Genomic DNA, 26,856 nt, shown 5'->3' with positions numbered 1-26,856 from the left:
GAGGTAGTAGACAGTAGAGCAGAGACAACATGTGATGAACTGACTGCAACCCCCATTTCCTGCCCCTCTGCACTGTTGGCAAGGGAGAAGGTAGAGAACCTGGAAGTGAATTCTGCAAAGAAGGGAGGACTGCTTTTAAGATTGGGGTTTATTTCTCATTATCTTACTCTGGTTTGATTGGTAATAAATTAAATTCATTTTCCCGTGTCAAGTCTGTTTTGCCTATCATAGCAATAGGTGGAGAACTTTCCTTCTCCTTATGTCAACCCATGAGCCTTCATTCTATTTTCTGTCTGCTGTCCAGCTGAGGAAGGGAGTGATAGAGTGGTTTTGTTGGGCACCTCTGTCCAGCCAGGGTCAACCCACCACAGTTACCATGAAGGGAACTGAATTTAGGAACAACCCCAAGGTGCCTCTCTTTATTCCCACTAACAACCATATGGCAATATAGCAGCTCTTCCAAGGAAGCTTGCACTTCCCAAACTGTGATACACAAAACTCACATCTAATGGCTCCTTTGGGATTGAGGGCTGCAGGGATTTCCTGCCATGGTGCTCTCAGGATAGACACGGTTTTGGGTGGGCTTGGTTTTCTCTCCCCTAAAAGATGCTGTTGGTAATACTTTGCATTTTGTCCTCCTATGAGGTGAATTCTTACTGCAGATACAATGTGGAACAGGTTCAGGTTGTGGTCTGAGGACTGAGGAGCTAATAGATGATGTGACAGCAGAAGGCAATATGGGAGATGGGGACAGTAAAGCAAAGCTTGGAGAACTCTAGCCATGGGAGAGGAATGGGACCAAATTTCAGTATGCTCAGGAAGTCGGTTAAGTGGGAGCCTATGGGCAATAAGTCAAAGGAACAAGGCTGCCTGGGGGAGTGGGTCTTTTTTAAGTGTTGCCATCCTCTAAAGCATGACAGAACATGAGAAATCATGACAGTCAGGTGCAGTTCCCGATGACTGGAAAAAGGGAAATATAACCCCCATTTTCAAGAAGGGGAAAATGGATGACCCGGGGAATTACAGACCACTCAGTCTCACCTCTGTGCCTGGCAAAATCTTGGAGCAGATTCTCCTGGAAGGCATGCTAAGGCACATGAAAATCAACAAGGTGCTTGGTGACAGCCAGCATGGCTTCACTAAGGGCAAATCCTGCCTGACCAATTTGGTGGCCTTCTATGATGGGGCTACAGAACTGATGGACAGGGGTAGAGCAGTTGATGTCATCTACCTGGACTTGTGTAAAGTGTTCGACACTGCCCCACACAACATCCTTGTCTCTAAATTGGAGAGACATCAATTTGATGGATGGACCACTCGGTGGATAAAGAACTGGCTGGATGGCCGCACACAAAGAGTTGTGGTCAATGGCTCAATGTCCAGCTGGAGACCAGTAACGAGTGGTGTCCCTCAGGGATCGGTGTTGGGACCGATCTCATTCAACATCTTCATCGCTGACATGGACAGTGGGATTGAGTGCGCCCTCAGCAAGTTTGCCGATGACACCAAGCTGTGTGGTTCGGTTGATACCCTGGAGGGAAGGAATGTCATCCAGAGGGACCTTGACACGCTTGTGAGGTGGGCTGATGCCAACCTCATGAAGTTTAACTATGCAAAGTGCAAGGTCCTACACCTGGGTCGGAGCAATCCCAGGCACAGCTACAGGTTGGGCAGAGAAGAGATTCAGAGCAGCCCTGAGGACAAGGACTTGGGGGTGTTGGTTGATGAGAAAATGAACATGAGCCGACTTCAGTGTGCGCTTGCAGCCCAGAAAGCCAACTGTATCCTGGTCTGCATCAAAAGGAGTGTGACCAGCAGGTCGAAGGAGGTGATCCTGCCCCTCTACTCTGCTCTTGTGAGACCTCACCTGGAGTATTGTGTGCAGTTCTGGTGTCCTCAACATGAAAAGGACATGGAACTGTTGGAACAAGTCCAGAGGAGGGCCGCGGGGATGATCAAGGGACTGGAGCACCTGGAGATAGGCTGAGAAAGTTGGGGCTGTTCAGCCTGGAGAAGAGAAGGCTGCGTGGAGACCTCATAGCAGCCTTCCAGTATCTGAAGGGGGCCTATAGGGATGCTGGGGAGGGACTCTTCATTAGAGACTGTAGTGATAGGACAAGGGGTAACGGGCTCAAACTTAAACAGGGGAAGTTTAGATTGGATATAAGGAAGAAATTCTTTCCTGTAAGGGTGGTGAGGCACTGGAAAGGGTTGCCCAGGGAGGTTGTGAATGCTCCATCCCTGGCAGTGTTCAAGACCAGGTTGGCAGAGCCTTAGGTGATATGATTTAGCGTAAGGTGTCCCTGCCCACGGCAGGGGGTTGGAACTAGATGATATTAAGGTCCTTTCCAACCCTAACTATTCTATGATTCTGTGATTCTAAGGTGCAGTGAAGGAGACAGCAAAAGTAGTGAAGGATGAACAGGGACTCATAAGCTCTATTATGACTTGAAACTCAGCAGAGCTTGTACAAATAGGACGAAGTGTAGCGAATTTCTAGGATAGTGTGAATAAATAGAGGACAACTGTCTTCATTTAATGCCTTGCTGTTTCAATGCTTACTTGTTAACAAAGCAGCTAACACTCGTAAAAACAGCATAAAACTACAGAGAAGGGAAGGGCTGAATTACACAGGAAAAATAGCTGCTTACAAATTATCTGAAGTAACAGGATCTACCTCAAAGTACTTTAAGAACTGCCATATACCTTCTTGCAGCTGTCGTCAAATACCTTGGGACCCTTGTGGGAGGAAAGGGCTTTGAGAAACCTATAAAAGCACCAAAATACTGAGTACTGTAAGTAACTGCCAGCACAGATTTGACAACTTTGAACTGTGTTGGATGGACTATTTCCCTCCTGCAGTGAGATGTACAGGCACTGTGAATTCAGGGGACATAAGAATGATATGATTTAGTGTTAGGTGTCCCTGCCCACGGCAGGGGGGTTGGAACTAGATGATCTTAAGGTCCTTTCCAACCCTAACAATTCTATGATTCTATGACATACTTCGTGTCTCACATATAGACATGGGTGACACTTTTGACCATCTCCCAATGTGCCAAGCAAGTTCAGGAGACTTGTTGAGGTGACTGTGGTGGGAGGGTGCTCCCAGGGGCCTGGGAAGCTGTTCTCCACCAGTAGCCACCAGTCAAGGAGAGGTGGGCTTCTTGGTCCAGGCTTGCTTCTAGTACAATTCAGGATTTGGAGTGGGAAGAATGCACATAAGGCACCTGAAGACATCCCTTTCTTCACTGTGGCACCTCGGTACAAACCTTTGGACACAACACTTTGGAGAGGGAGGCAGGCTATACCAGAGTAACAAGGGGGTAGAGGCAAAGGACAGGGGAAATTTTGGTGAGATCATGAGTTCTCAGAAGCTTCAGGGTCTGGACATTTTTCTAGAAATGGGGGCCATATGGACTGGTGAGAATCACACCAGTGCCAGGTATTCCTGCATTTTTATCCCTTGTGCATTCAGTGATTGCACTGGTCCTTCTGGCCACAGCAATGGATGCCTAAGCCACATATTAGGCCTTTGTGACACTCCTTGGTCCACCCTGTATTGATGGCATCTGTTCTCAGATCCACACCTTTGTACCTGCTTGTCCTGGACCACTGATTTTTTTTCCCCCCTGAAATATTCAGACTATCAGGCTTTGAATGAGGGCTATGACAGCTTCAGTAATAGCTGCTTCTCAGCCATTGCATCATCTAGGAACTTCATTTCCTTCCATAATGTATTAAATAACACAGTTGGGCTCCTAAACATGTTTGATGATGGTTCCCATTTGGAAATGTCAGCCAGTTTTTACCGTGTTTAGTGAGTTATACATAGATTTTGCATTATTTTAATTTCTTAGAGGTCTGTTACATCAATTCTCTTTGCCAACTAAGTGTGCAGTCTCATCCAGAAAGTTTTGGCAGTATACATTTGCTTTAAATTCATTCTAATTGTCATTATTTAATTACCCCAAAAGTTGAATGACATGAATCATTTTATTAATGTGGTTCTGCATTAACTTATTTATACCCATTATTTTGTTTGGGAAAATGTTGGTTTGACAACCCAGTATTTATTTACATCCATATGTTTATTCTTTCCAATTATGTGCATGTTACTTTTCTTCTAGCTCTCTGAAATGAATACTAACTCTGGAGAACTCCTCAGCCAACTCTTCTGAAGTCTTTGTGCAAAGTTATCTGAACAGATATCATATAGCCTATACCTCTGATGAAATTATAAGCACTTCCAGTCTTGTGGAAGAAACAGCCCTCTGTACCACAACAGAATTCTTATTTTTTCCCTTTGATGTATAGTACTTTTAAAGAAACTGTTGTATCAAAGAAACTGTTGTTTTAAAAAAACTCATTTTACAACCTTGATTTTTTAAAGTTTTTATTTTTAAATGAATACCACTGATAAAGAGTTCAATCATCTTTAAAGCCCACCAGAACTACTGTTAGATGCCACCTCTGTCAAGCTCAAGCGAGCTCTCAATGATATTTTTCTGATTTTATGTGGTTTATGAAGCTGACTGAGTTCACTACTGAGCTTACTTTACCAGTTTACCAGCTTACTAAGATTTACGAAGCTTCCATGAGAATGGACCCTTCCCCTTCCCAAGGACAAGCATAGTCATCAGATCAGGAGAAAAGCTTTGTCTGACTGTCTCCATCAGCATGAGTGTCTCACAGATGTTGCCCAAGACTGCACATGGCTTGCATGAAGTTGCAGAAAACTGCTCAGGGCTAGAAGAGAAACATCATCCATTCCCTCCCTCCATCCAAACCTGCATTGAGAGGCGTGTGCAAAGTAATCTAGAGCAGCAGCCTCCATTCCCGAGTACTGCTGTTCTCCTAACCTTGAGAGCTAGACATGGGCAAGAGGGAGGCAAAAAGGATCATGATTTGGGAGGGAACCCCTGTTATTAAGCACAAGGTGTCTTCTAGTGCAGTGTGAATTTTGACAGTCCCATTGCCTCACAGCATTTACTGAGGAATAATCTGTGAACCTGTGAAGGTGAAGAAGCCATTCCTCCATAGGGCTGCTGTGCAGAGCAGACAGCTCTCATCTTTCTTACGGGTGGAATGCAAACACCACCTGTGTGGTGGGTGCCTGGTGTACAGAAAATTATCTTAACCCTTCGAATAGAGAGACCCTTTCTCTCCACTGACTTTGTGGTGTTCAGGCATGCAGATGGCTGTAACAGGTAGTGGCTGGGTTCTAGGCAAAATCATTAATTCACCTGTTGTCTGCTAATCAAAATGGACACATTGGAGACCTCACAGCAGCCTTCCAATATCTGAAGTGGGCCTACAAGGATGCTGAAGAGGGACTCTTCAGCAGGGGCTGTAGCAATAGGACAAAGGGTAATGGGTTCAAACTTCAACAGGGGAAATTCAGGTTAGATGTAACGAAGAAGTTCTTTACTATGAAGGTGGTGAGGCACTGAACAGATAGCCCAAATGCTCCACCCCAGCAGTGTTCAAGGCCAGGTTGAACAGAACCTTGAGGAACATGGTCTAGCGTGAGGTGTCCCTGCCCATGGCAGGAGGGCTGGAACTAAATAATCTTAAGGTCCTTTCCAACTGTAACTATCCTATGATTCTACAACACATCACCTGTGTAAAATGGGTCACAGCAGCACAGCTCTGTTTTACAAATTTGCACAGCAGTCTGAACTGAATGGCATGTTTCAAATTAATTAATCCACCCTTCAGAACTTTTAATCAACCAATTAAATTACTATCTCAATCTAAGCATTTTTTAAACTATAACTTAAAACTCTTCTCCTTATGTCATCACTAATCTTATCTATCACACAGCATACAGTTAAACAAGAGGTACGGCAGGCATAGCCAGCATGCTCAGTTACTAGAAAGCATTCTCCTCTTCTTTTGTGCTGCCCTCCAGGTTCTGTTTTTCACCAGCCTCTCAGAATTTGCTCATTTCCTGATAACTCTCTTAAAGTTCATTTCCAGTGCTCCTGCAGATACCAATTTTCTTCTCAAAATCAGAGGTCTGCCTCTGTAAATTGAGTCCTTTTCCACCTATCATTCCAAGGAAAAAAGTTCAGTGATGTTTTTGGAACATCCAGCAGACTTAGCTGGTACAGTCTGCTCGGAGCCAGTCTCATGATTTTAAAAACCAGGTTCACACCTCGCACTTCACAGCACATGTGAAAGGGGACTTGCCACTTCTGACAGAGGCAAAAAGACTGCTGCATCATCTCCTTTTTCAGAAGTGCTGATTGTGTCATACTCCCCCTCTCAAAATTCTTGTAAATTACTGACTTGTATGTATTCTGTATGCACTCTTGCTTTTAACTGTCCTGTTAATCTAATCAGATTCTTGTGAATTCAGGACAGGAATAAGACACTGACAGCATTCACGTCCTGTGAGCTGTCTGGCATACAAAACCAATGAAGTAATTGGGAGTCTTCCCAAAAGACAAGCACAATCATACCAGTCTGTATCTGTATCACTAGGTACTTATTTTGTACCAGTTAATGTTAGAATGTAAAGTAAAAATGGCTGTGGCAAGTACGTTTCAAATTGTCTTCTCTACACTCTTACACAGGACTAACTGATTTAAGACTAACTTACATTTTTAAGACAAGTGACTTCTGTTTTTCCTTAACAGAAATCTTTAAACAAACATACAAAATACAAAGTGCTGGAAAACATTTCTTTTCACTGTATCATGATGCTACTCTCATTAGCTGTCTGCTTTGTTTAAATGCAAAAATCAGTCATAGGAAAATTAATCAAGTCTACGGTGTAAAAAAATGCAGGTGCTGGTGCTTTGGAATTCCAGATGTAGTAACTGGAAGAAAGAAGATCCCAGGCTAGAAAAAAAAAGGCAAGAAAAATAATCATTACAAGGTGCCTTACAATTAGATGTTCTTTCATCCAAGTTGAGAGACTACTAATCCATCCTTACTAGTTTACAGAAAAGGTATAATGGCCTCTTTAACCTGCTAAGACTCTTACTATTATTTGAAAATAGCTTCTGATAATGAGACATTTAAAGTATCAGCTTCAATTACGTTTACTAATGTATCGCTCATAAGCTTAAAATTCAAACAGAGGTTAAATCAAAAGCAGAGGGATGGCTTGGATTCTGTTCAATGAATATAAATTGCATACTTGATATAAACCATACAGTACGAAAAAACTCTTTTTTGTGTTACAATTCAGGACTGAATATGACCTGTCACAAAATTAGCAGTGTAGACCATAGTTTTCAAAAGGCATTTACAGACTCAGCTAACATGACTGACAGCAGCTGCAACAGATAGACTGCTACAAATAAAAATGCTTCCATTAGTACTGCTCAGATTTAATGTGTACTTACTATGTTCCAAATTAGTGTATTTTTGGTGAGACTTGGAAGTAGTCATGTGTTAACTCAAGAATAAGTCGATCTGTTTTTTGCTCCAGATTCATGTAAGCCCACAACCACCAAGGGATGCTGGTGAGGGGACACTGACAGCAACAGTCACATGTTCCATGCAGGAGCTGAGTTCTGTAGCTGGATATTCCCAATTCATCTATCACATCAAGCAAAAGGATCAAAAATAAGGGGCCAGACCGCAGAGAGTCATTCTCTGCCCCCCCACCCCATAGAAGTTTTGCCATTATGCAGAGCATAGTAAAACATTACAGGGTGAAAGAGAAAGAGCCCAAGGGACAGAATGACTTTGTAACTGAGCAATAAGAGTGTTCTTCAAGCAAGATGCCAGTCCTTATTCCAGGGACACTTTAAGCATCACACACACACACACACACACACACACACACACACACAAAAGTACAAAGCAGAGAACAAAATTTCTGAGATATCCCAAGCAAACAGGAAAGAGCTTTGTCCAACATTAGCTACATAATTTTAGTCACTGACATCCAGTTCATAACTTCAATACGTAGTTTCAGTTAAATAAATGACATTTTTAGCAACTCACATGCAGTAATTTGGGGTTTTCCTGGTACAAAGATCGGAACAGGATGCTGGGGCACATAACATCCAGTAAGTGTAAAGTCTGAGATTCTAAAATACAACTACAGAAAGAGAGGGAAAACATGATTAAATGCATATTGTCATGCTTGCTGTGTAAATATGGGCAATCTGTTACATGCTCTTGATGTGCAAACATACTACAAAATGACAGGACATCAAATCCTGTAAGCAAGAAAACAAAAAACTCCATGCTGAGAACAAACAGGCTAATAATTAGGTATGATTTTAAATCAGGGTATCTTCATAGACAATTTAAGATAATAACATAAATTACTACTAAGTCCTCTTTTCACAGAGTTAGCAATTTGCTTTCACGTAAGCAGCATTCTCAGTGCAAATATAACCAGTTGGGTGCTCTTTGCCTGCAGTGCCAAAACCCACAGTTCCAGTCAGAGAAACTTTCAAAGATTTAGGGAACTTCTGTCCTAAAGCCAGAAACAGCATCTATAAGAAATTACACAGCTCTGCTTGCACTGTACAAACTGACTAGGGGAGGAAGTAACACGGGTATTCTGCTTAGCAATGACCCAAACCAGTAGGCTCTTCTCTTGAGACAAATCCAGTTGGCCATAACACAACCTTGTACTCTAACAGAGTGATTGGGCCCCTACAGTAGGAGAGAATAAATAAAACCATTGGAACTAGTATCGCTCAGTATTTGCTAACACCATTTTGTTAAAGAAAGCAGCATAATGCTGAAAGACGTTATTTATGTGCACAGAAACAAATCATACCTGAGCACACAGCTAATTTATGAAAAAAAACAAAAAAAAAATTACAGAGCAGGAAGAAATCACCACAGTCTCAACCTAGTAATCAAAGAAGAGCTAATGATGTTTTACTGTCCTTAGTTCACTGATAGTGTTTTACTAACAGTATGATCAGCATCAGCAACTTGGTATCATTTAATCTTTAAATTTTCATGATAATTATGTGATAGCGTAGTCATGGCAGTTGTCCGAAAGGCTTAAATGAAAACTATTGTTTTAATTTTAAATAACTATATTTTTGATAAACTGATCTGTAGCTAGGATTAGCAGTCTTAAGGAACAGGTAGCCCTGGGTTGGAAGTAATCTTGAGACTTAATCCACCTGGGATTGCGGCAGTATTTCCAGTGAGAAAATACCATGGGGGAACGAGATGCACAACAGAAGTACTCAGAACATTACCAAATATTCTGGTATAATTCTGTTTTCTGGAAATTACAAGAATTCCAAGTGGGCATCAGAACACCGCAAGTCCACTATCCACTGGTAGTACTTTGATGGACCATAATCTATTATATTGACTCCTGACAGGTTTATTTCAGGAAGATTACAGAGAAATGGAATAAATTTATTTAGGATTTCTTTATTCTTACCTGTTGAAAAAAGTTATACAAGCTTTGCAGTACTCAAAATATTCTTTATGCTTTCATGAAGCTTTAAATTAACTGTTATTTTTAACTGTGATCACTCCTCAACAAGTTGATAAAATCCCAAAATTGGTGGAACAGGAACCTGGGGAAAAAAAAAAAAAAAAAATTAATTCTCAAGATAAGTTAACACCATCATCATAAGATCAGTTATATACTGTTTTACTCTTCAGGCTATTTGTGATACACAGACTTGTGGTATATGCACTTGACATATCTCAGCCTGGATATATTTTTCAAATTCAGGCATCTAAATAGTTCATTTAAAGTAAGAGCAGCCATGCCAAACAAAGGTACTGGCACCTCCTGAATGTGATTCAGATGACTCAATTGCATTCCAAGCAGTTTATAATATAAAAAACACATTACCTGCCTCTATCAGACTGAAACTCATTCAGACATGTTCAACAATACAAGTATTTTTATCCCTGCTTGAAGACTCAAAAATAACAAGCGTCAGGGATGTTATTACCCGGGAAGTGTAGTAAAACAAATTGAAGGAATCTGAAGGAAGAATGAAAGGAAATTTGTAAGGTCCATTGTACACAGTGATTCGGCACTACTGGACATCAGCATGGCAGTGTCAATGGAAGTCACAAAATGATGGACCACGATATCTTGGAGTGGAGGACCATTAGTCGGGAGATTCAAGCTGAGGGTTATGTTTGGTGCAGATCCCTCTATGTCACACTTGAAAAATGAAGTCAAGTTACTTTAGATTAACTCCCTCAAATCAGAATTAGATGTTCAAACATAATCATTAGAAGAAAAAATAATAAAATCACACTAAAAATTTTCAGCTGGCTTCAAATATCAATACCAACAAATACTGTCAAAACCAAGTCCCTTTCCCATTTCAGTAGCCTTTCCCATGTGGTAAGGCTAGTGATGCAGTCTCTTAATCAGCAAATACTCTTTAGCAAGAAAACAGATAAGCAAACCAAGGACTAATGTATAGCTACAATATGACAAATGTTACATAAACATGCTTGCTGACAGTCTAATTAATTCTGTTACTTTTACAACATCCGCTTAACGTATTCAAGCATGCTATTAATGGCCACTGTGGTCCCAAGTCAGCTTTCCCACAGCAACCATGTGCAGCACATCCATTGTCTCATCTCTCTGTGTGCCAGCTCAGCAGTGAATGATTACACCAGGGCTTTCTTCTTATGTAAGGCCATCCCCTCTGCAAGATGACCTAGAAACTTGTCCCTCTGAGAGCAAGAAGCTGTACACCCTTATAATTCCTACCAGCATCACTGATGGGAAATAGCCCAGTCTTTGAAAGCTCAGTTAGCTTCCTTCAGAGATGAATATCCCACCTCTTGCAATTAACTGAATTGTCATGATCCACTTTATTAGGCCTTTCTCCTCTCGAAACACTGACAAATACTCTGACAACACAGTGTGCTTCCTAAGCATAATTCAGAACGAATGTTAAATACATCAATTATAGAAAACACAAATTTTAATGTATTTCATAATTATTATTGATCTATTTAGTCAATATTCCCCAATTTGTATTATTAAACAATGAAAACCTGGAATGCTGGACATTTAAGTCCCATAAATAGTTACTGAAAAAATGCATGAAGCATGCAGGAAAAAAAATCAGTAAAGATCAAAATAAAGAACACTAACACATCAGTCTAAGAAGTAATATTTCATTATACTTTGAAATATTACAGTATTAAAATTCACTGTTCACATCCCAAAGTAAAATGGCATAAGTACTTACTTTCCCAGTGTGCTTGTATGAAAAATACTTTGATCAGACTTGCACATAAAATGCTTTCATGTTGCAATTTACAGTTCCACAAACTTGCTACATGTACATAACATCTCTTGTGTCATACTGCATACACTTGACTTTTTCAGTGATACAGACGTTCACCTGAGGTTTGCCTTTATATTGCTGGATCTCCAAGCCAGTTGATTCTTATCTGTAGGTATTTCCTGAATGTCATCAAACCAGCTGTTTAAACTATGTATGTTTGTGTTTAAGGGGGTGCCAAACAGGTCTGTATAAGCAAATTTTGAAGCTTGCCTATTTTCACACTCAGCTTCATTTTTCCAACTTGAAGAGATGTAGCCCACAATGCCTAACAAAAAAGCCAGTCCTTGCAAGAGCCCACTAACGGTGAGGAGGGGTGGCTGTGGCTCCAAGGTCTCCTCAACTACTGGAAGACATGCATATATTGGACCACTCTTCTGAAAAGCAAGCATGGGCCAGAGATCCCCTCCTTTGGTGCAAACTGAATACACCAATGAATGATTGATTTGGGTACAAGTATCTAGATGCTTCATGAAGATATGGTCATCTGTGAGCTCCAGTTCAAAACGCAAGGCTTTAAGAAGAGCACTTTCAGAGGGTACAGGCATGTGTTGACCCGCTGAAGGTTTTAGCATGCACTTCAACAGCAGGGTAACATCTGTGACATGGAAATAAGAACATCTTAATGCTGCTCATCTTTTCCCACCCAAATTATCACACCAACCACACAATCCGCTGTTATAATGAAGGATGGGTTTCTTTTCAGTATTCAAGTAACTCCTAAAGGCCCCTCTGGTGCTAAAAGGAACCTTGTGTAAATGGAAGCCAGCAGCATCCTGATAGAAACAGTGACAGGAACAGTGATCTAAATCACTGACAATAAAATTATTTCACAAGTCATTAGGATTCATTATAGCAGGTGGATTTTTCCTGAGAACTTTGAGCAAATGTATTCATTCATTTTTTAGATAAAATGTGAACCCGTCTACCATTCCTGTTGCACAAAGGTATGGGATGTTTAAACAACACTAATGAACCCAAGCATGACTCACACCAGTGCAGCAAAACTGCAACAGCAAACTATTTCTAAGAGGTGAAATTACAGTCAAGAAGACAAGTTTTCAGACACTTAAGAAAACAGATGTCCCACATAATAAAATCCAAATACAACAGCTTTTTGCCTAACTATAGTATGCTAATATACCACTGCTGTTTTGAACTTACACAACTAATCTGCAGCAGTTGCTTTAATTGATCAATGAGATTAACTAAAATCTTTACAGTATTATAAATACAACACCATTTCACTGTACATAAGTCAATTTTTCTGGCATGGGCTGCGTGGACTGGAAGGAGAGAAGCAAAACAGATTCCACACTGCATATGCGGTATATGTGACTTTAAGCTTTTATGACTGTTTCATCATTTCATTTTTTCAAGTATTTAAGTAATCATAATGTCACAGAGACACAGAGTTTTGTATATTTTAAAATTGCTATGTTGCATCCATGTATATATTTAATTTTAAATTTCCTAGAGATAATATTTGAGAAAAATTATACTAGCTGTTTAATGCTGTGCCTGGGATTTTTTCGTTTAAAGCAGTATTACTTGTAAAGGAGAGAAGGATGAATTTCTTCTCAAGCTAACCTAAAATTATCAAGAGGAACTAAGAATTTGTCTTTTAATAAACAGCTGAGAAAAGAAAAATTATTACTTCTACAAATGGATTGGTTTTCATCCTTTTTTGGAACTTCAGACTCCCGTGAGTCTCTCTTACATTAAGTTTTGTAACAGGCTTGCTTTTTTATCTTCTCTATTTTGGATTCTCTTAGTAGTTATTCACAACCTTCAAAGAGCATAGGTGTCCTGGGTTCAGCAGTAGCAGTCATGTTTTTTCCTTTGTGTTAACTGGTGCAGTGCTGTGTTTTGACTTCTAGTTTTGAGAACAGCGTTGGTGAAGCCGATGTTTTCGGTTGTTGCTAAGTGATGTTTACCCTGACCAAGGACTTTGTGAGGCTCATGCTCTGCCAGGGAGGAGGGGAAGCTGTGAGGAAGCAGAGACGGGGCGCCTGACCCGGGCTAGCCGGGGAGGTATTCCATACCACAGCACGTCATGCCCGGGGTGGGGGGTAACTGGGAGTTGCCCGGAAGGACAGGGGCTTCCGGGTGGAACTCGTTTTCTTGGCCGGTGGTATCGTATTCTCTTCCCTTGTTATTTTCCCTTATCATTGTTTTAGCTGATAGTAGCGGTGGTGATTTGTTGCTGGACTGTTCTTGTCTCAACCCGTAGGAGTTGCACTCTCTCGATCCTCCTCCCCGTTCCTCCGGGAGCGGGGAAGGGGAGAGCCCCGGTGCAGGGAGGGGGGGGGAGACGAACACGGACCTTGATTGTTGTCAGCTTGGCACCACTCACTGGGAGTGAGTGAACAAGTTACCTGACTGGGTTTAAACCACGACAATAGGTTACACACCAAAGTCAATAAAGCAAAAGCAACAGCGCTGGACACGTGACCATAGCCAGAGGCGCACTGATTTATTACAGGTTTATATATTTTTGCTATAGCATTAGTCATATACATATGCATAATTACCACATGTAGGCAGGGAATATTATAACCACTCCAGGAACTTATTATCATACGTCTTCTCTTGGCATCTGCGTGCTGCTCTCCAGTGACTGTGGGCAGGGGTCTTGAGGATGAAGTAAGCAGTCTTCCTCACAGTGGACTTTTCATCTTTGGCACAGCTGGATGCCCTAGTAAACACAAAACTAGCTGAAACCAGCCGTATCTGTAATTCTTCTGATAGCTGGCAAAGATTTAGAACAGTGTGACCTTCCTGCAAAATTTATTGCAGGATGGGCAGACAAGGAGTATCCAAAGCCAGCAGATGTTTGGGAGGCACTGTCTCTAAACTAACTGGTAAGAGAAGGATGGTGTGAAATCATTCATTCATGTTTAGTGGGGCCACTAAATTCCACAGACTTACAACACAAACATTGTTCTTTGTCTTCAACCTAAGTTAGGCTAAAAGTACTTTAACCCTATGTTTTCCAGGCACTAGCCTGTTGCTATGTGACTCCATTTTGCTCAACAGTTCTGGCCATTTTCAACTTGTTGTCTAATCTTGTGTCTTTAGCGAGCTTCGCGAACTCATACAGTTATATTCACATAGCAACACCTATGATTTGCGAAAGCCAATACATTTATGTGTTTATCACAGTAAGCATCTGTTATTTTTCGCCAGTGTTTCCAAAACAAAGGAAGGGGAAATACTTCAGCCTAGTTTTGTCTTACTTATGTCCCTATCTGTCTGCTCCATTTGCTGAAGCTGTCTCCCATCCCACATCGATCTTTTCCTCCTCTCACTGAATCTTCCTAGCTTTAGCTGAGTAATTAGATGATTAGTTAGCCGTTCAGATCTCAGTTTTTCAGTATTCACTTCTAGAAAGCGATGAAAACTTAAAAAGATTAAAGTTTCCAGGGATGAAAGAGCTTTGGTGATTCAAGAGAGACCATACTTGTTGCCCGAATTAAGTTATGACCAGCTCAAGAAAAGCAGAATGCTTTGATGTCTCAGATGTCTTCTCTGAGGTTAAAGATCAGGGCTCACGTATCTCCAGCTGAGTGCGTGAGTCCTGAAACCAACAGTTTCCATGTGATCTGGCATTCTTTATATTGTCTGCATGCTTTGTTGAATTTAAGGTCAGTCAGGGGGATAAACTTGGGGTTTCCACAGCCCTATTATTTCCTCTGGGAACTTGAAAGATCTAAGTCTGGAAGTCACTTGAAGTATCAAGTATAGTTTGCCCTTTTCAAAGGAGCACTATTCCTTGTCTCTGCCACTTACTGTGTAACAAGTTACTTCACATACCCCCGTCACCAGCCCCCTCTTCCTCCGTGGTGATTACACTCTCAGTTTTTTGGGGACAAGGCTTTCTCTTTCTCTGTGTTTGTAGAGGGGAGGCCTCACCTCTGGTCCTGTAGGTAATACAAGGACCATAATACTAATCCTAAAACAATGAGAGGAATGTCTGATGCAGAGATCTGTCTGCACCTGAAAATAGAAGATAGCCTACTTGCTCTTTTTGTTTTGGTTGGGTTTTTTTGCATCCTTCTTCAGTTTTAGTGAATCCAGACAAGGACTGCAGATCACGTCTCTTTAATCAGGTCTCAACATTTTTCATTTCCCTAACCCCAGTTATTTTTCTGCTCCTCCGCGTCCTCTGAAATAGTAACAAATTTTGGCAGACCAACAAAAGCAGCCTGCCTAGCCCAAAGTCTTACTTAGAACTCTTACACAGTTCAGAATAAAAAGCCCTGCATTGGAAAACTTAGTGGACTCCTCCACTAACTTAAAAAAAATAACACCTGTCTTCGTATGCAAAAAAATAAAATCAAATCAAAGGTTACATTTCTGATTGAAAACACCATTTTTTAGTTACAGAACAATACAAGAAGAGAATATAAGAAAAATGCATGCTTTCTACTTTACCCACTTTCATCTGACTATTTAGTAATTTCCACCTTGCCCTTTTCCACGTCAGGGCAGAGAAGAGCTAGGTAAAATCTTTACAGAAAGAGGAAGAGTGAAAAGAAAGTCACGTACAAATTGCAGAACTTAGGGGGAAAAAAGAAAAAAAAAGGAAGATTTAATTAATCAGAAAAGGACAGCGGCCAGCAGCGCGCTGATGCTGCTGAAAGGATTCAGTCAGCATCACACTGCTCGGTATTTTTTGCACGTTTCAGAACCCGAGGCAGCAGCGGTTTCTCTAAAGCTGCCACGACCCCGCCAGCTTTCTCTCCTGCCAAAGAGGCCAGAACTCCCAGCTACCGCCGCCGGCCGCCCCACAGCGCTCCGGATCCCAGGGGACACCCACGCCGGCCCGGCCCGCGAGCCTACCCTGGCTGCCGGGCCTGCGCCCACTCCCGCCTCCCCAGTCGTCACAGGCCCCCATCCCGGTGCGTTGCCCTTACCCATAGAAGAGCACGGCTCCGCTAGCCCCAAGATCATACCTGAGGAGCCACACTGCTCGCAAAGCTATTGCGGCGCCGATGCGGCGCTAAAGGGAGCCCATCAGCTGCAGAGGGGCGGCCACGGCCAGGGAGGAGCCGGCAGTTGCGCGCGGCGGCGACTGCCCGGCGCAAGCCCATTTCCGGCGGGTGGAGGCGGTGCCGCGGCGGCTGGTGCTGTGGAACACAATGGGCGGCATCGGCGAGCTGGCGGTGGGCTGCTGAAGGAGGTGCTCTGCCGCCCTCCCTGCGGCCATGGCCACCACGGCCGAGCTCTTCGAGGTGGGTGCGGGCAGTGCCGGGGTTCCCCGAAGGCTTTCCCGGGCCGAGGGGCCCGTGGCGGGCCCAGGGGCGGGAGGTGTAGGTGAGGATGGCTGGCTCTCTGAGGGAATGCGGAGGGCTTGCCCCTCTGCGGCCGGGGCGCAGCTCCCCCGGGCGAGCTGCTTCCTCCTCGAGCGGTGAGGCTGGACCTCCTTCCGTGGGCGAGGGCGTGTGCTGGGGGCGAGGGGCGCAATGCCAGGACGAGGGGAGTGGGGTGTCGGTGTGGGAGGCCGAGGAAGTGGGGGAGCGAGGGTGATCCCTCGGCGGGCGGTTTCTCTAAAGCTGCCGCGGGTGGGGGAGAGCATTTCCTCACGTTCCCTAGGGTAGGAGCTAGCGGTGCCTTTTACGCCTGGGCCTCCTTCCCCAGGGCTCTGCAACACGCGGGGTGCCGCTTTCAGCAGGATGCCAGGCTGTGCCAGGCCCCACCGCCACCCTTCTTATGAATGGACAGATTCAGTTGACCCCAGCGCTACGGTGTCCTGTCACAGCTTCTACTTCTCTGAATCAAGATAGCTTCACCCTCCCTTTAGCTACTGTGAAACTGAGGCACACGAAAGTCATTACTTGCCCAACGCTGTACATGGCAGGGCAGAAATACAGCAAGAGTCTGGCGAATTCTTCTCTTTTGGCCTGCATTATGGGCTGTCATTATATGTGAGTCTGAAAAGTGCTTGTCTTCCCATGCTAATGCGTGGGGATGTGGTATTATTACCAGGTATCCTGTATTTGTTCTCCGAGTCGCTCAAGAGGCAGTTGTTCATTTGGTGTGTTAATACTGGGGCATGCTTTGCCCAGCCGTCAGGAAAGGTCTTCCTGTTTCTCTGGAAGATCCTCTATCTATAGTTTACATAAATGCATTGTATGCGCTTAAATTTATGAATCACTATTACGACACATGAATGTTATATCTTTTGGCTTGCATGGTTTAAAAAAAAATAGCAGGACTAATATATCATGTTATAAATAGCTGGATGCTAGGGTGTGTTTTTTTTTTATCCCTTACTGTCTTAGGAGTCCATTGATTCCTCAGTGTGATGATAGTGTGGTTCTATTCTTTGTGGGATGTTGAATGTGAGATAACTTGGCTGTGGAAAGAAAACTTTGTTTTGTCTGCATGTAGGGGTCATGCAACAATTTGTTCCATTTTGCAATAGTAATGAAGGTGAAATTGCAGTGTAGGGGACACCTTTGCCTGGAGATTGGGCTTGAAATTATGTTCTCTGATACGGAAGCCAGTATTTCTTTCTCTCCAAAGGCAAGAGAGATTTTCTTGACATTCATTAAACTAGTGTTGCCTACTGTGTTAGTTTGAAGTCGCTGCCATATATGTTAGACCATGAAAATGTGCTTATTATGGGAGTAACCCATAGCTGCATACTGGGGGTGGTATTTGATTGCCATGTTTTCATGAGTATGTGTTTCAAAGTACTTTTTAATAGAGATACGTAGAAGGATCTGTGCTAAAAAATGGGCACAATATGGACTCAGTTTCTCCTGTAACTCAAAGTGTTATTTAACCATGATTATTTCTAAACTGATTTTTAATGTTGCTAGGTCCAGTTTAGTTTTGTCTATATAGGCAAGATCAAAGCAGGTTATCATCCACTTCAGGCATATCTCTTATTAAATCAGTAGTATTGGCTGAATGGATAACATAATGTTTATTCATCTAGAGCTAGAGGGAAGCTCAAAGCTGTGAAGAAATTGACTGTTGGAGCTCATCTGATAACAGGCAGAGGACTTGCAAATGACGTTTGTAATAGTAGATTTTCAGCAATTTCTGCAAAACGGGGTAGGAGACTTAAAATAGGAATTAAGCTCTCAGCTGTAGGGAACCCTATTATCAAGATAGCATTGAAGAGAGCAAATGTTTGTTAAAGACACAATACATAAATGAAACTGTAAAGTTTTGGGTTTGTAGTGGGATCTGTGAAATTATGCCTTAAAAAGACTATTGAACTTCACTTATTCTTTATAAATCAAGTAGATTGTTTTTAGCACACCCTTTATAAAAATTTGAATGAAAAAACTCTTTTTTTTTTTTTTTTTCCCCCCTGTTGGTCAGTATTCTGCACATAGTAATATCCCCTGCAGTTACTATTTCTTAAATGATACAGAATGAGGTTTATATGATTAAAAACTGAAGAACAGGATTCCTGTGTAAGTGCTATTGAAAAACAGATTTTTTCCATAGTATACCCCTTTAAAGTATTACTGCACCTGTATGTAGTGATTCTGCTGTCATTTAGGTCTAACTAAACTAATTAATACTTTGATGTGTCGGGTTGCTAAAACAAAATGCTGGTTTATAATTTTTGCAGAATAGCAGATGTTGCAGGAGAAAGGCAGACTGCGAGATGGGATGAGCATTGCAGAAGAGGGAGATGAGTGCCTGTGGCTTGGGGAGGGCAGTGGAGGGGACTGGGTTCGGTTCGGTCTCGTGGCTGGTCAGGTGGCACCTGGGTTTGGGGTCAATCACAGTATATGTTGCTGTGTATCTGGCTGGTTTTGGGGATGCAGGGGAGGGAACTGCAGGAATTCTGTGAACACATGCACTTGAGGGAGCTTTAGAGGACTATACAGATGGATAAGCAAAATGGGTATTATAATTTTTTTTTTTGTTATTATTTTCAAGCATCTAGGGTATGTATATCAGATTTCTGTAGGAGAGAAGGCTTTAACAGGCTTGCAGGAAAACTAAAATGTAGAAAATGTTAGATACACACACAGAGCATCAGTAAACAGTGCACCCCATATATAGGATTCTTCCGTAGCAATGTACTTGGCATTGATATCCTTGTAAATAGAGTGGTACTCCAGTTGACTTGCAGGATCTTGAGAGGAAAGACTGTGGTTGGGATTTTCATGTAAAGGAGAAGTGGTGCAGAGCCATAAGGTAATTAGGAAGCCCTTGAAGGAAATGTTACTGTATTGAATGGCTGATTTCACCTATAATTGAAATTGCAAAAATGTTCCCAAACATGATGAAATAAGGAGAGAATTTACATTTGATATGAAAAGACTGTGTTAGGCCTTTGATAAAAAGGATTCATGTAAAGGACACAGTGTGTATCAGAAACAACTGGGTTAGAGATAAGTGACTTGCAGAGAAATTGTTTCTATGTGGCATCATCCACTTATTTTTTAAGCTTAACCAAGAAGCCTGAGCAAAACTCAGTAACTGTAGTCAGTCTTTGAATGAGTGGGTTCTGGATGATCTGTTGAAATGGTGAAACTTCTTATCTGGCAGGAATCGTCGTGTTGCAAAGTATATTTTAAAAACTTATATTTTTGTTTAATAGCTGTGCCTGACTGGATAGACCATAATGTGTTTCTGAGGAATGACAGACTTTGAACTGGCAATGTTTGCTTTTCAACCTTTGTCTTTTTGTTACTAAAATAACACTATAATAATGGAAGGGTTTTTTTTTTTCCTCCCTATTACGTCTAATGAGATTTTAGACCTGTTGATACAGGAACCAATTTGGTACCTATGGAGATCTATTTATTTTTATTTTTAAAAAACAAGCCTTATCAAAAGTAGTTGTGGTATCTTCACATGTTTTGTTATCAGAAATAAGTTGTGGCAAATACCACTTTTAACCAGAACCACTCCCAGCTCTGTTCATTGCCTTAAATTACATGCAGCAATGGTTCTAAAAGCTTTCCATGAAATCCTGGTGGTTATGAGAATACTTTGTTTACTGATCTTAGATGTGCTAATGTTAACACCTTAACAAGGCTGCTAGATTGTCAGTTAATCTGAAGTGACAAATTCTTAGGGTTGTTTTTTTTTTTTAAAGGGTAGGTGTTGGACTGTGGTTTGAGTATTTAGTATTAAACTATGTAAAGAAATACTCGAGATACTCCTATTAAATAGGAGGTCTTGGGTTTATAATGAGGTCTCTGCCTTCAGAAAATACTGCTGGGTGGAGAAATAATCTTAATGCTTCACCATTGTGCAGCATTTTTGTGGAAGCTCCAGCAAAAACTATGGAAGAAACCCGAGTAACCTTGCATTTTTGACATCACTTATGCCTTGTTTTAACTTCTTGGGAAGGTCAAGTCCATCATCTGTGTTTATGCTTGCTTTGTTTTTTTTTCATTATCTGTTTTGTTTCTGCAGCTGCAGTTTGGTGTTGCATAGCGTCCAGTGGCATTCTCACACTGTTTTTGCCAGAGGGCAGTGTCTTGGCCAGTTCTGCTGGTGATGCTGTGTTGTGAACTGCATTGCAGGGTTAAAGAAAACTTTACTACTTAACTTTTTAGACAGATCAGTTCTATCTGATTTGCTGCACAGCTGACAGCTAGGTCTCATCATTTAGTATGTGAAATCAATGTGGCTGCTGCATGGTTCATAGAATCATGCAGGTTCATAGAATCATACAGAAACACAATGGTTTGGGTTGGGAGGAACATTAAAGATCATCTAGTGCCAATCCCCTGCCACGGGCAGGGACACGTTCCACTAGACCAGGTTGTTCAAAGCCCCAATCCAGCCAGGCCTTGAACAGTTCCAGGGATGGGGCAGCCACAACTTCTCTGGACAACCTGTTGCATGTCTCACCACCCTCACAGTGAAGAATTTTTTCCTAACATCTAATCTAAATCTACCCCCTTTCATCTTAAAGCCATTTCTCCTTGTCCTATCCCTACAGGCCCTTGTCAAAAGTACCTCTCCAGCTTTCTTGTCAGCCCCTTTAGGTACTGGAAGGCTGCTGTAAAATCTCCCTGGAGTCTTCTCTTCTCCAGGCTAAACAACCCCAGCTCTCCCAGCCTGTCATCATAGGAGAGGTGCTCCAGTCCTCACACTTTTTAATGACAAGCCATAAACTCATCTGGAAATCAGGAGAGATAATTTAGAGCCAACTCTTCCCAGACCTGTAGCAAACTCTTTGCTAGTAGCCTGTCTATCTCTAGACTAGATGTTCAAATCCACTGTGTTAAGAACAGTGTTCCCATATTTAATACATAAACATAAGAGGTGACGGGGTAATTGTCAACACTGTACTTGCTTTTGATTGTAGCAAAGCTTCTACACACTTTCAAAATTATGTGTAAGCAGCTGCTTAAGGAACAACCTGTGGTGGCACATTGTAAGGAATTTCTTTTCTGTGGCTAGGAGCCTTTTGTGGCAGATGAATACATTGAACGCCTGGCATGGAGAACACCGGGAGGAGGTTCCAGAGGTGGAGAAGCCTTTGATCCAAAAAGGTAAAGTAAAATTGCATAATGGTCAAAGTGAATGTATCTTTAATTGTACCATTTTATTACATATATAACAAAAAGCCTGTAGGCAGTATTGGTGTGTGTCCAGGGAGGTTTTCATTTGGGAGAATTGCTAGAATTTGTGACCATGAACCAGTTATTCAGTAACAAGAGTAAGGAAAGTCACTTTCTGATTTAGACCTTTTGAAGGAAGGAGAATTGATATTGTCAGACATGAATGTTCCAAAGCACTATAGTTGCTGGATTAAGGCATAATATGAGGCTTTGCTGCTATGATATTTAAGTTAATTTAATGAGTTTCTTGCCAGTTTAGCTCCCTGACCTGGCTTTTTGTAAGACCCAGTAGTTTACAGTAAAGGTGCAAATAAAAGGTAGGATGGGAAGAAAGGGAGAAACATGGCTATGTTGACTTAGATTATATTAAACTGAATTTGTGTGAATTTTTATAGTCTGAATCAAATGAACAGCTTGCTGCTGATGAATGGGCTCATGCCCTTGCTCTGAGCTGCACACCATGATGGCTCATCTTGAGCTACCTCTGGGCATCCGATCTCATGATAAGCTAATGTGACTTACTAAAGTGTCAGAAAACTAAACTGATACGAAGAAAAAACAAAACAAAAAACAAACAAAAAACCCCACCAAAACATTTTCTCATTCAGTTAGCAATTTGTCTGACTGAAAAAGCCTGGGAGCAGGTGCAAAGGGAAGACTCTGTGTCTGTGAGCTGGCGGTGAGAAGGAATGCGGGTGTGGAAAAGCTCAAAGCTAGGGTATGGGAAGTGGGGAAGGAAGAGGTAGTGTAGGACCTTCTCTGCTTTGTGGTGAGTTGGCTTGGCTCTGTGAGAAACCTAACCCTAAGAAGCCAGATCTTCAGTTACTGGGCTGACATTGGGTCTTGCACTGGTAATGCAGATGCACAGTTTTATACAGCACCATCTGTTGAACATCAGCAACTAAGCTTCTGTACTGCAAACCTCTGAAAATTCTTTGTTTTGAAGAGTGTCTCTTTCAAACTGTTTAGCTTTTGTACCAGTATTGGTAGCTTTTCTAGAGATACAACTGATATTTGTTTTTCACACTATTACAACCTGGGAGATGAGCAAGTGCAATAACTGTTCCTTAGTGACTTCTCACCCACATGATCATTCATTGTAGTAACGTGAGATAGAACCAAAACAAAGTTTAGGAATTAATAACTTCATAGACAAGCTGTTGTTACTCAAAAGGAAACCTGAAACACTTCATTAACTTGGTCAAGGGACATTCCTTCTGGAGCAGTCTGGCTCTTTGGAGGTATGAAAGAAGAGGAAGGATATTGAGTTCTTGCAAGGTGCTGAACGTTTGACATTCGGTTTGGGGCCTGTGTCATATGCAGAGCTTTGCATGTGATTTAAGCAGGAAGAAGCCTGGAAATACACAGCTTTATTTCGTGTAGCTCTTTCTTCACAGTTGGGCCTAATATATGCTTTAGGGTAGTTAATGATTTGTACCAGTACCTACTCAGTTTAACCTATCTTCTGTATTTCTGCTGGCTTGGTTGTGTTAACTCTTGTGATGCACTTTCAGATTTTTCAGGACAAGTGGGAGAATCCTGCAACAGGAAATATTTTTCTTGTGGGATCTTCTAATATTGAGTAGGGAGCCAAAATTATTAAAAAAAAAATAAAATGGACCTTTGGGTGTACGTTTTTTCTTTTCTGTTTTTAGAAGATGATGCTTTTGTTTGGTAGAAAGAATGTTGGAGTCTTTATTCTGAGAAATGTGACCAGCAGCTACCTCTTATACTTGAGCATTCTTTCTTCTCTCATTCTGTTAGGTACTATTGCTGAATAAGTGCTGAGCTGGCACAATAACTGTTTAGAAAACAAATCTCAAATGGAACTGAATCAGCTTAGAACTGAATCAGATAGAAACTGTCTGCACTTCTCGAGGCTTTTGTTGGAAAGTACGCTTTGTGTCACTGTTGTTTAAAGTTTATTTTAAATATATTTCTGTAAACTTAAGTTGGTTCCTTGTGATTTTCTGTGGAATCTAGTGCAACATGCTTACTCTTGGGCTTTGGACAAGGAAGTTGAGGAAGGCAGTCATAAACATCTGCCTCAGTCCAGTTTTCTTCAGTAAGTTGTGCCTTTAAGTTATATAAAGACATCATTTGAAATAGGTTTTTAGACCAGTACAGTGAGCAGTGCTCCAAGCCAGTCATTTTAACAGCAGAAGTTCAAACTGGAACTGCAGTGACCCTCCATGCAGCTAAAGAGTTGCATTAGTATCATTTAGGTGTTGCTTGGAGAAAGCTGTTGGCCAAGAGAGGTGCTGTAGTTGTTACTGGAAAGGAGTCGTGAAGGTAAAATAATACATTCTGCTTCTCACTTCTGGTTGTTGAGAGTCTTTAGCTTGTTCATGGGAAGTCAGGAGAAGAGCAGCATGCTCCTCTGCCTTTAGCAGCATTGCAGGTTGGAAGGGCTTCACATTCACAGTATTCTGAAAAGGCAATTCCTGAGTAGTCTAGAAATAGCGCCCTGGAAGAGATTCATGTTTCCTTTTGTCTTCTGATCTAATATTAAACCTCGGCAGCAGTGTTATCAGATCTTTCACATGTTTTCAGTTAGTAGCATGAGTTTTATGGCTATGGAGGATCTGGGCATAATTCATTCCTTGAGCATCAGTGACTGGGATGTTTAGGAAAGCATAAGCTGAAAAGATGAGTGGAATGGGATACATCAGCAAGAAAAAAAAAAAGGAATGAGAAAGAGGCACACATTGAGAATGGAATGAAAAAGAAGAGAGGAAATTTAGGAATTCATCCCTGTATTTGGGAAGAGTGAGTCTGGAAGAAAAATCAGAGTGATAGGAAAGGGTGGAAAAAAGTCCTTAAAATACGTTAGAGGAAGAAAAGACGTGAAATCCGGAAAGAAAACGGTTGTAAGCAAAACAACGAGACTACATGAGTGTATTTGTTGCCTGTTAATAGGATACTGATTTACAAGTTTACTGTAACATGTATGGTAGACATTATTACCCTGTTATAGTTCTTGCAATGAAGGGATGTGGTAGCCTAAACTCTTTGTCCTTATGAGGCTTCCTTAGGGAAGATGGGAATATAGGGGGTTTTGTACCTGTGACAGAGCTGCATTTCTGGGTGGTTGGTATTTCAGTATTCCACTCTCCTCTGGCCTGCCTTTTATGTGATTACATAGTTTTTATGTAGGCATAGAGTTATACAGAGCTAGGGTGATGTAATTTAAAACAAAATAGCATTTGTAAGTTAGACGTGATTATACCAGCCTTGTAGGCAAGTTCTTTTCTTTGAGGTTTTTTAAGCTCTCTGCAGAAGACAGTGTCTTTCAAACTGAAGTCTGCTTTCCTGCATTTTTTAAATCAGATTACTGGAAGAATTTGTAAATCATATCCAAGAATTACAGGTAATGGATGAAAGGATTCAGAGAAAGGTGGAGAAACTAGAACAGCAGTGCCAGAAGGAAGCAAAGGAATTTGCCAAGAAAGTACAAGAGCTGCAGAAAAGCAACCAGGTAAAATCTAAAGAGTATAGTCGGTGCTAAGCTTTGCAAGTTTTAAAAGCATCACATGCTCTATTAATGTTTCTTGGTACAGCATGCTACTGTTTGAGATAAGAATAAAGAGGTTTCAATGGAGAACAATTTCCCCTGTCAAAGGGGGCTTATCTGCATGTTCCATTAATGAGTGTTAGCTATTCTGAAAGTACTGAGTCTTCACCATAGTTAAAAGGAAGACACTGAACTTTTAAGTGGTTGTGTGTACTTCATTAGTGGTTCTGATTAGTTCTGGAAAGCTAATGCTTGTGTTCACTGTGTTTCTTACTGATGTAAATCTAGTGTTTCCTAAAGTATAGTAAACAGAAATCATGAGGTTTTTTTTGCGCGTGCCTGTGTTCTCCCAGGTTGCCTTCCAGCATTTCCAAGAACTAGATGAGCACATCAGCTATGTAGCAACTAAGGTCTGTCACCTTGGTGACCAACTGGAGGGGGTAAACACGCCACGGCAACGGGCTGTGGAGGCTCAGAAGCTGATGAAATACTTTAATGAGTTTCTGGATGGAGAGCTGAAGTCTGATGTTTTTACAAACTCTGAAAAGGTAAGAGCTGTCAGCGGGATGAAAGCAGTTCAAAGCAATAAGCAGTACTGCCCTAATTACAAGCTGCTACCATGACTTACCATGGTCAGACTTCAAACTAGTGAGTGACTGACTTGTTAAAGTTTCATTGTTCTGAAATGTAAATTAACAACACTAGGCTGCAGATTGCTGATAAAGCATTTGTATTCAGTGATGCTTAATGTGGCAATGTTGGCATTTTTCATTTTATGAAATTATCGAGGTTTGAGAAACGCTGGGAGGGCAACTTTAGAGTGCACAAATATCTGCCTTTTTCCTTTGAACCCCTTGCCTCAGATCCACCCTGTAATGCAGAACGTTTCTGAATACAACTTCTTTGTGAAACTTTACTCTGTTGGGTCAGTCCACTGGCCTTAGATGCCTTTTTGTCACAGCATGCCTTTGGGCTTTGTATAGTCCTGTGGTTATTTCTCCACCCTTTGAATTTTAGAGGAACTGGGCAGGAAAACTTCAAAGAAATGTTAAAGCATTTTGTTTTTCTTATGCTTCAAGAGTATGTTCATGAAGCAAATGCAATCTGAATGGTGTGGCTAATAGAAATAAACTGAAGTGTCCAGCTGAAAGCAAATGGACACATACTGGATTTCCTTATTTAGTTTGAAAGGTAAGTTATTGGTTTGAGGGTTTTGTGGGTTTTGTTTTTTTTTTTTTAAGGTGCATCCTGAAGAATCCTCGCACTTAAGTTCTGTGCAATGCTATGATTGTACTCTAGAAAAAAATTCCCCCAGTATGTGAGAACAGCAAAAACTTGGTTTGCACATTCAGCAAGAAATACATCCTTGAAATATTGCTCACAAAGGGCCCAAGAACAGGTTAATAGTCATCTCCTCTCAACTGAGCCTTAAGGTATCTCTCAGGAAAATGAAAAACTGATGATTTCATATAGTTGTATTCCCAAGAAGTCAGTTGCATAGTGACTTTTG

General features: G+C 41.5%; 2 protein-coding genes across 3 annotated transcripts in view; one reads left to right on the top strand and one right to left on the bottom strand.

Annotated features, from left to right (window-relative positions):
• Positions 1-6,591: 6,591 nt before the first annotated feature.
• On the bottom strand, positions 6,592-13,070 carry AP5M1 (adaptor related protein complex 5 subunit mu 1). The gene is given in 12 exon segments (XM_061462618.1): positions 6,592-6,849; positions 7,966-8,062; positions 8,331-8,465; positions 8,549-8,596; positions 8,598-8,628; positions 9,383-9,422; positions 9,425-9,521; positions 9,909-9,982; positions 9,985-10,126; positions 11,232-11,353; positions 11,356-11,825; positions 11,827-13,070. Coding segments are annotated over 12 exon segments (1,452 nt in total). The 5' UTR covers positions 11,910-13,070; the 3' UTR covers positions 6,592-6,736.
• A 3,178-nt stretch (positions 13,071-16,248) lies between these two features.
• Positions 16,249-26,856, top strand: part of EXOC5 (exocyst complex component 5) — a 28,188-nt gene continuing 17,580 nt past the window's right edge. The window contains exons 1-4 of one of the 2 annotated variants that reach the window (XM_061462605.1): positions 16,249-16,510; positions 21,672-21,763; positions 25,163-25,310; positions 25,700-25,894. In XM_061462605.1, the coding sequence (XP_061318589.1) occupies positions 16,484-16,510; positions 21,672-21,763; positions 25,163-25,310; positions 25,700-25,894 (462 nt within the window). In that variant the 5' untranslated portion in view covers positions 16,249-16,483. The remainder of the gene's footprint in view (positions 16,511-21,671; positions 21,764-25,162; positions 25,311-25,699; positions 25,895-26,856) is intronic. The other variant, XM_061462606.1, reaches the window with a different exon arrangement.

The sequence above is a fragment of the Pezoporus flaviventris genome, unplaced genomic scaffold (assembly GCF_033815535.1).
Source record: "Pezoporus flaviventris isolate CSIRO_AGI_PZ_B2104156 unplaced genomic scaffold, CSIRO_AGI_Pfla_v1 ptg000035l, whole genome shotgun sequence".
Taxonomy (NCBI): domain Eukaryota; kingdom Metazoa; phylum Chordata; class Aves; order Psittaciformes; family Psittacidae; genus Pezoporus; species Pezoporus flaviventris.
The sequence above is the reverse complement of the archived record's forward strand: the minus strand, read 5'-3'. Positions and strand labels throughout refer to the sequence as shown.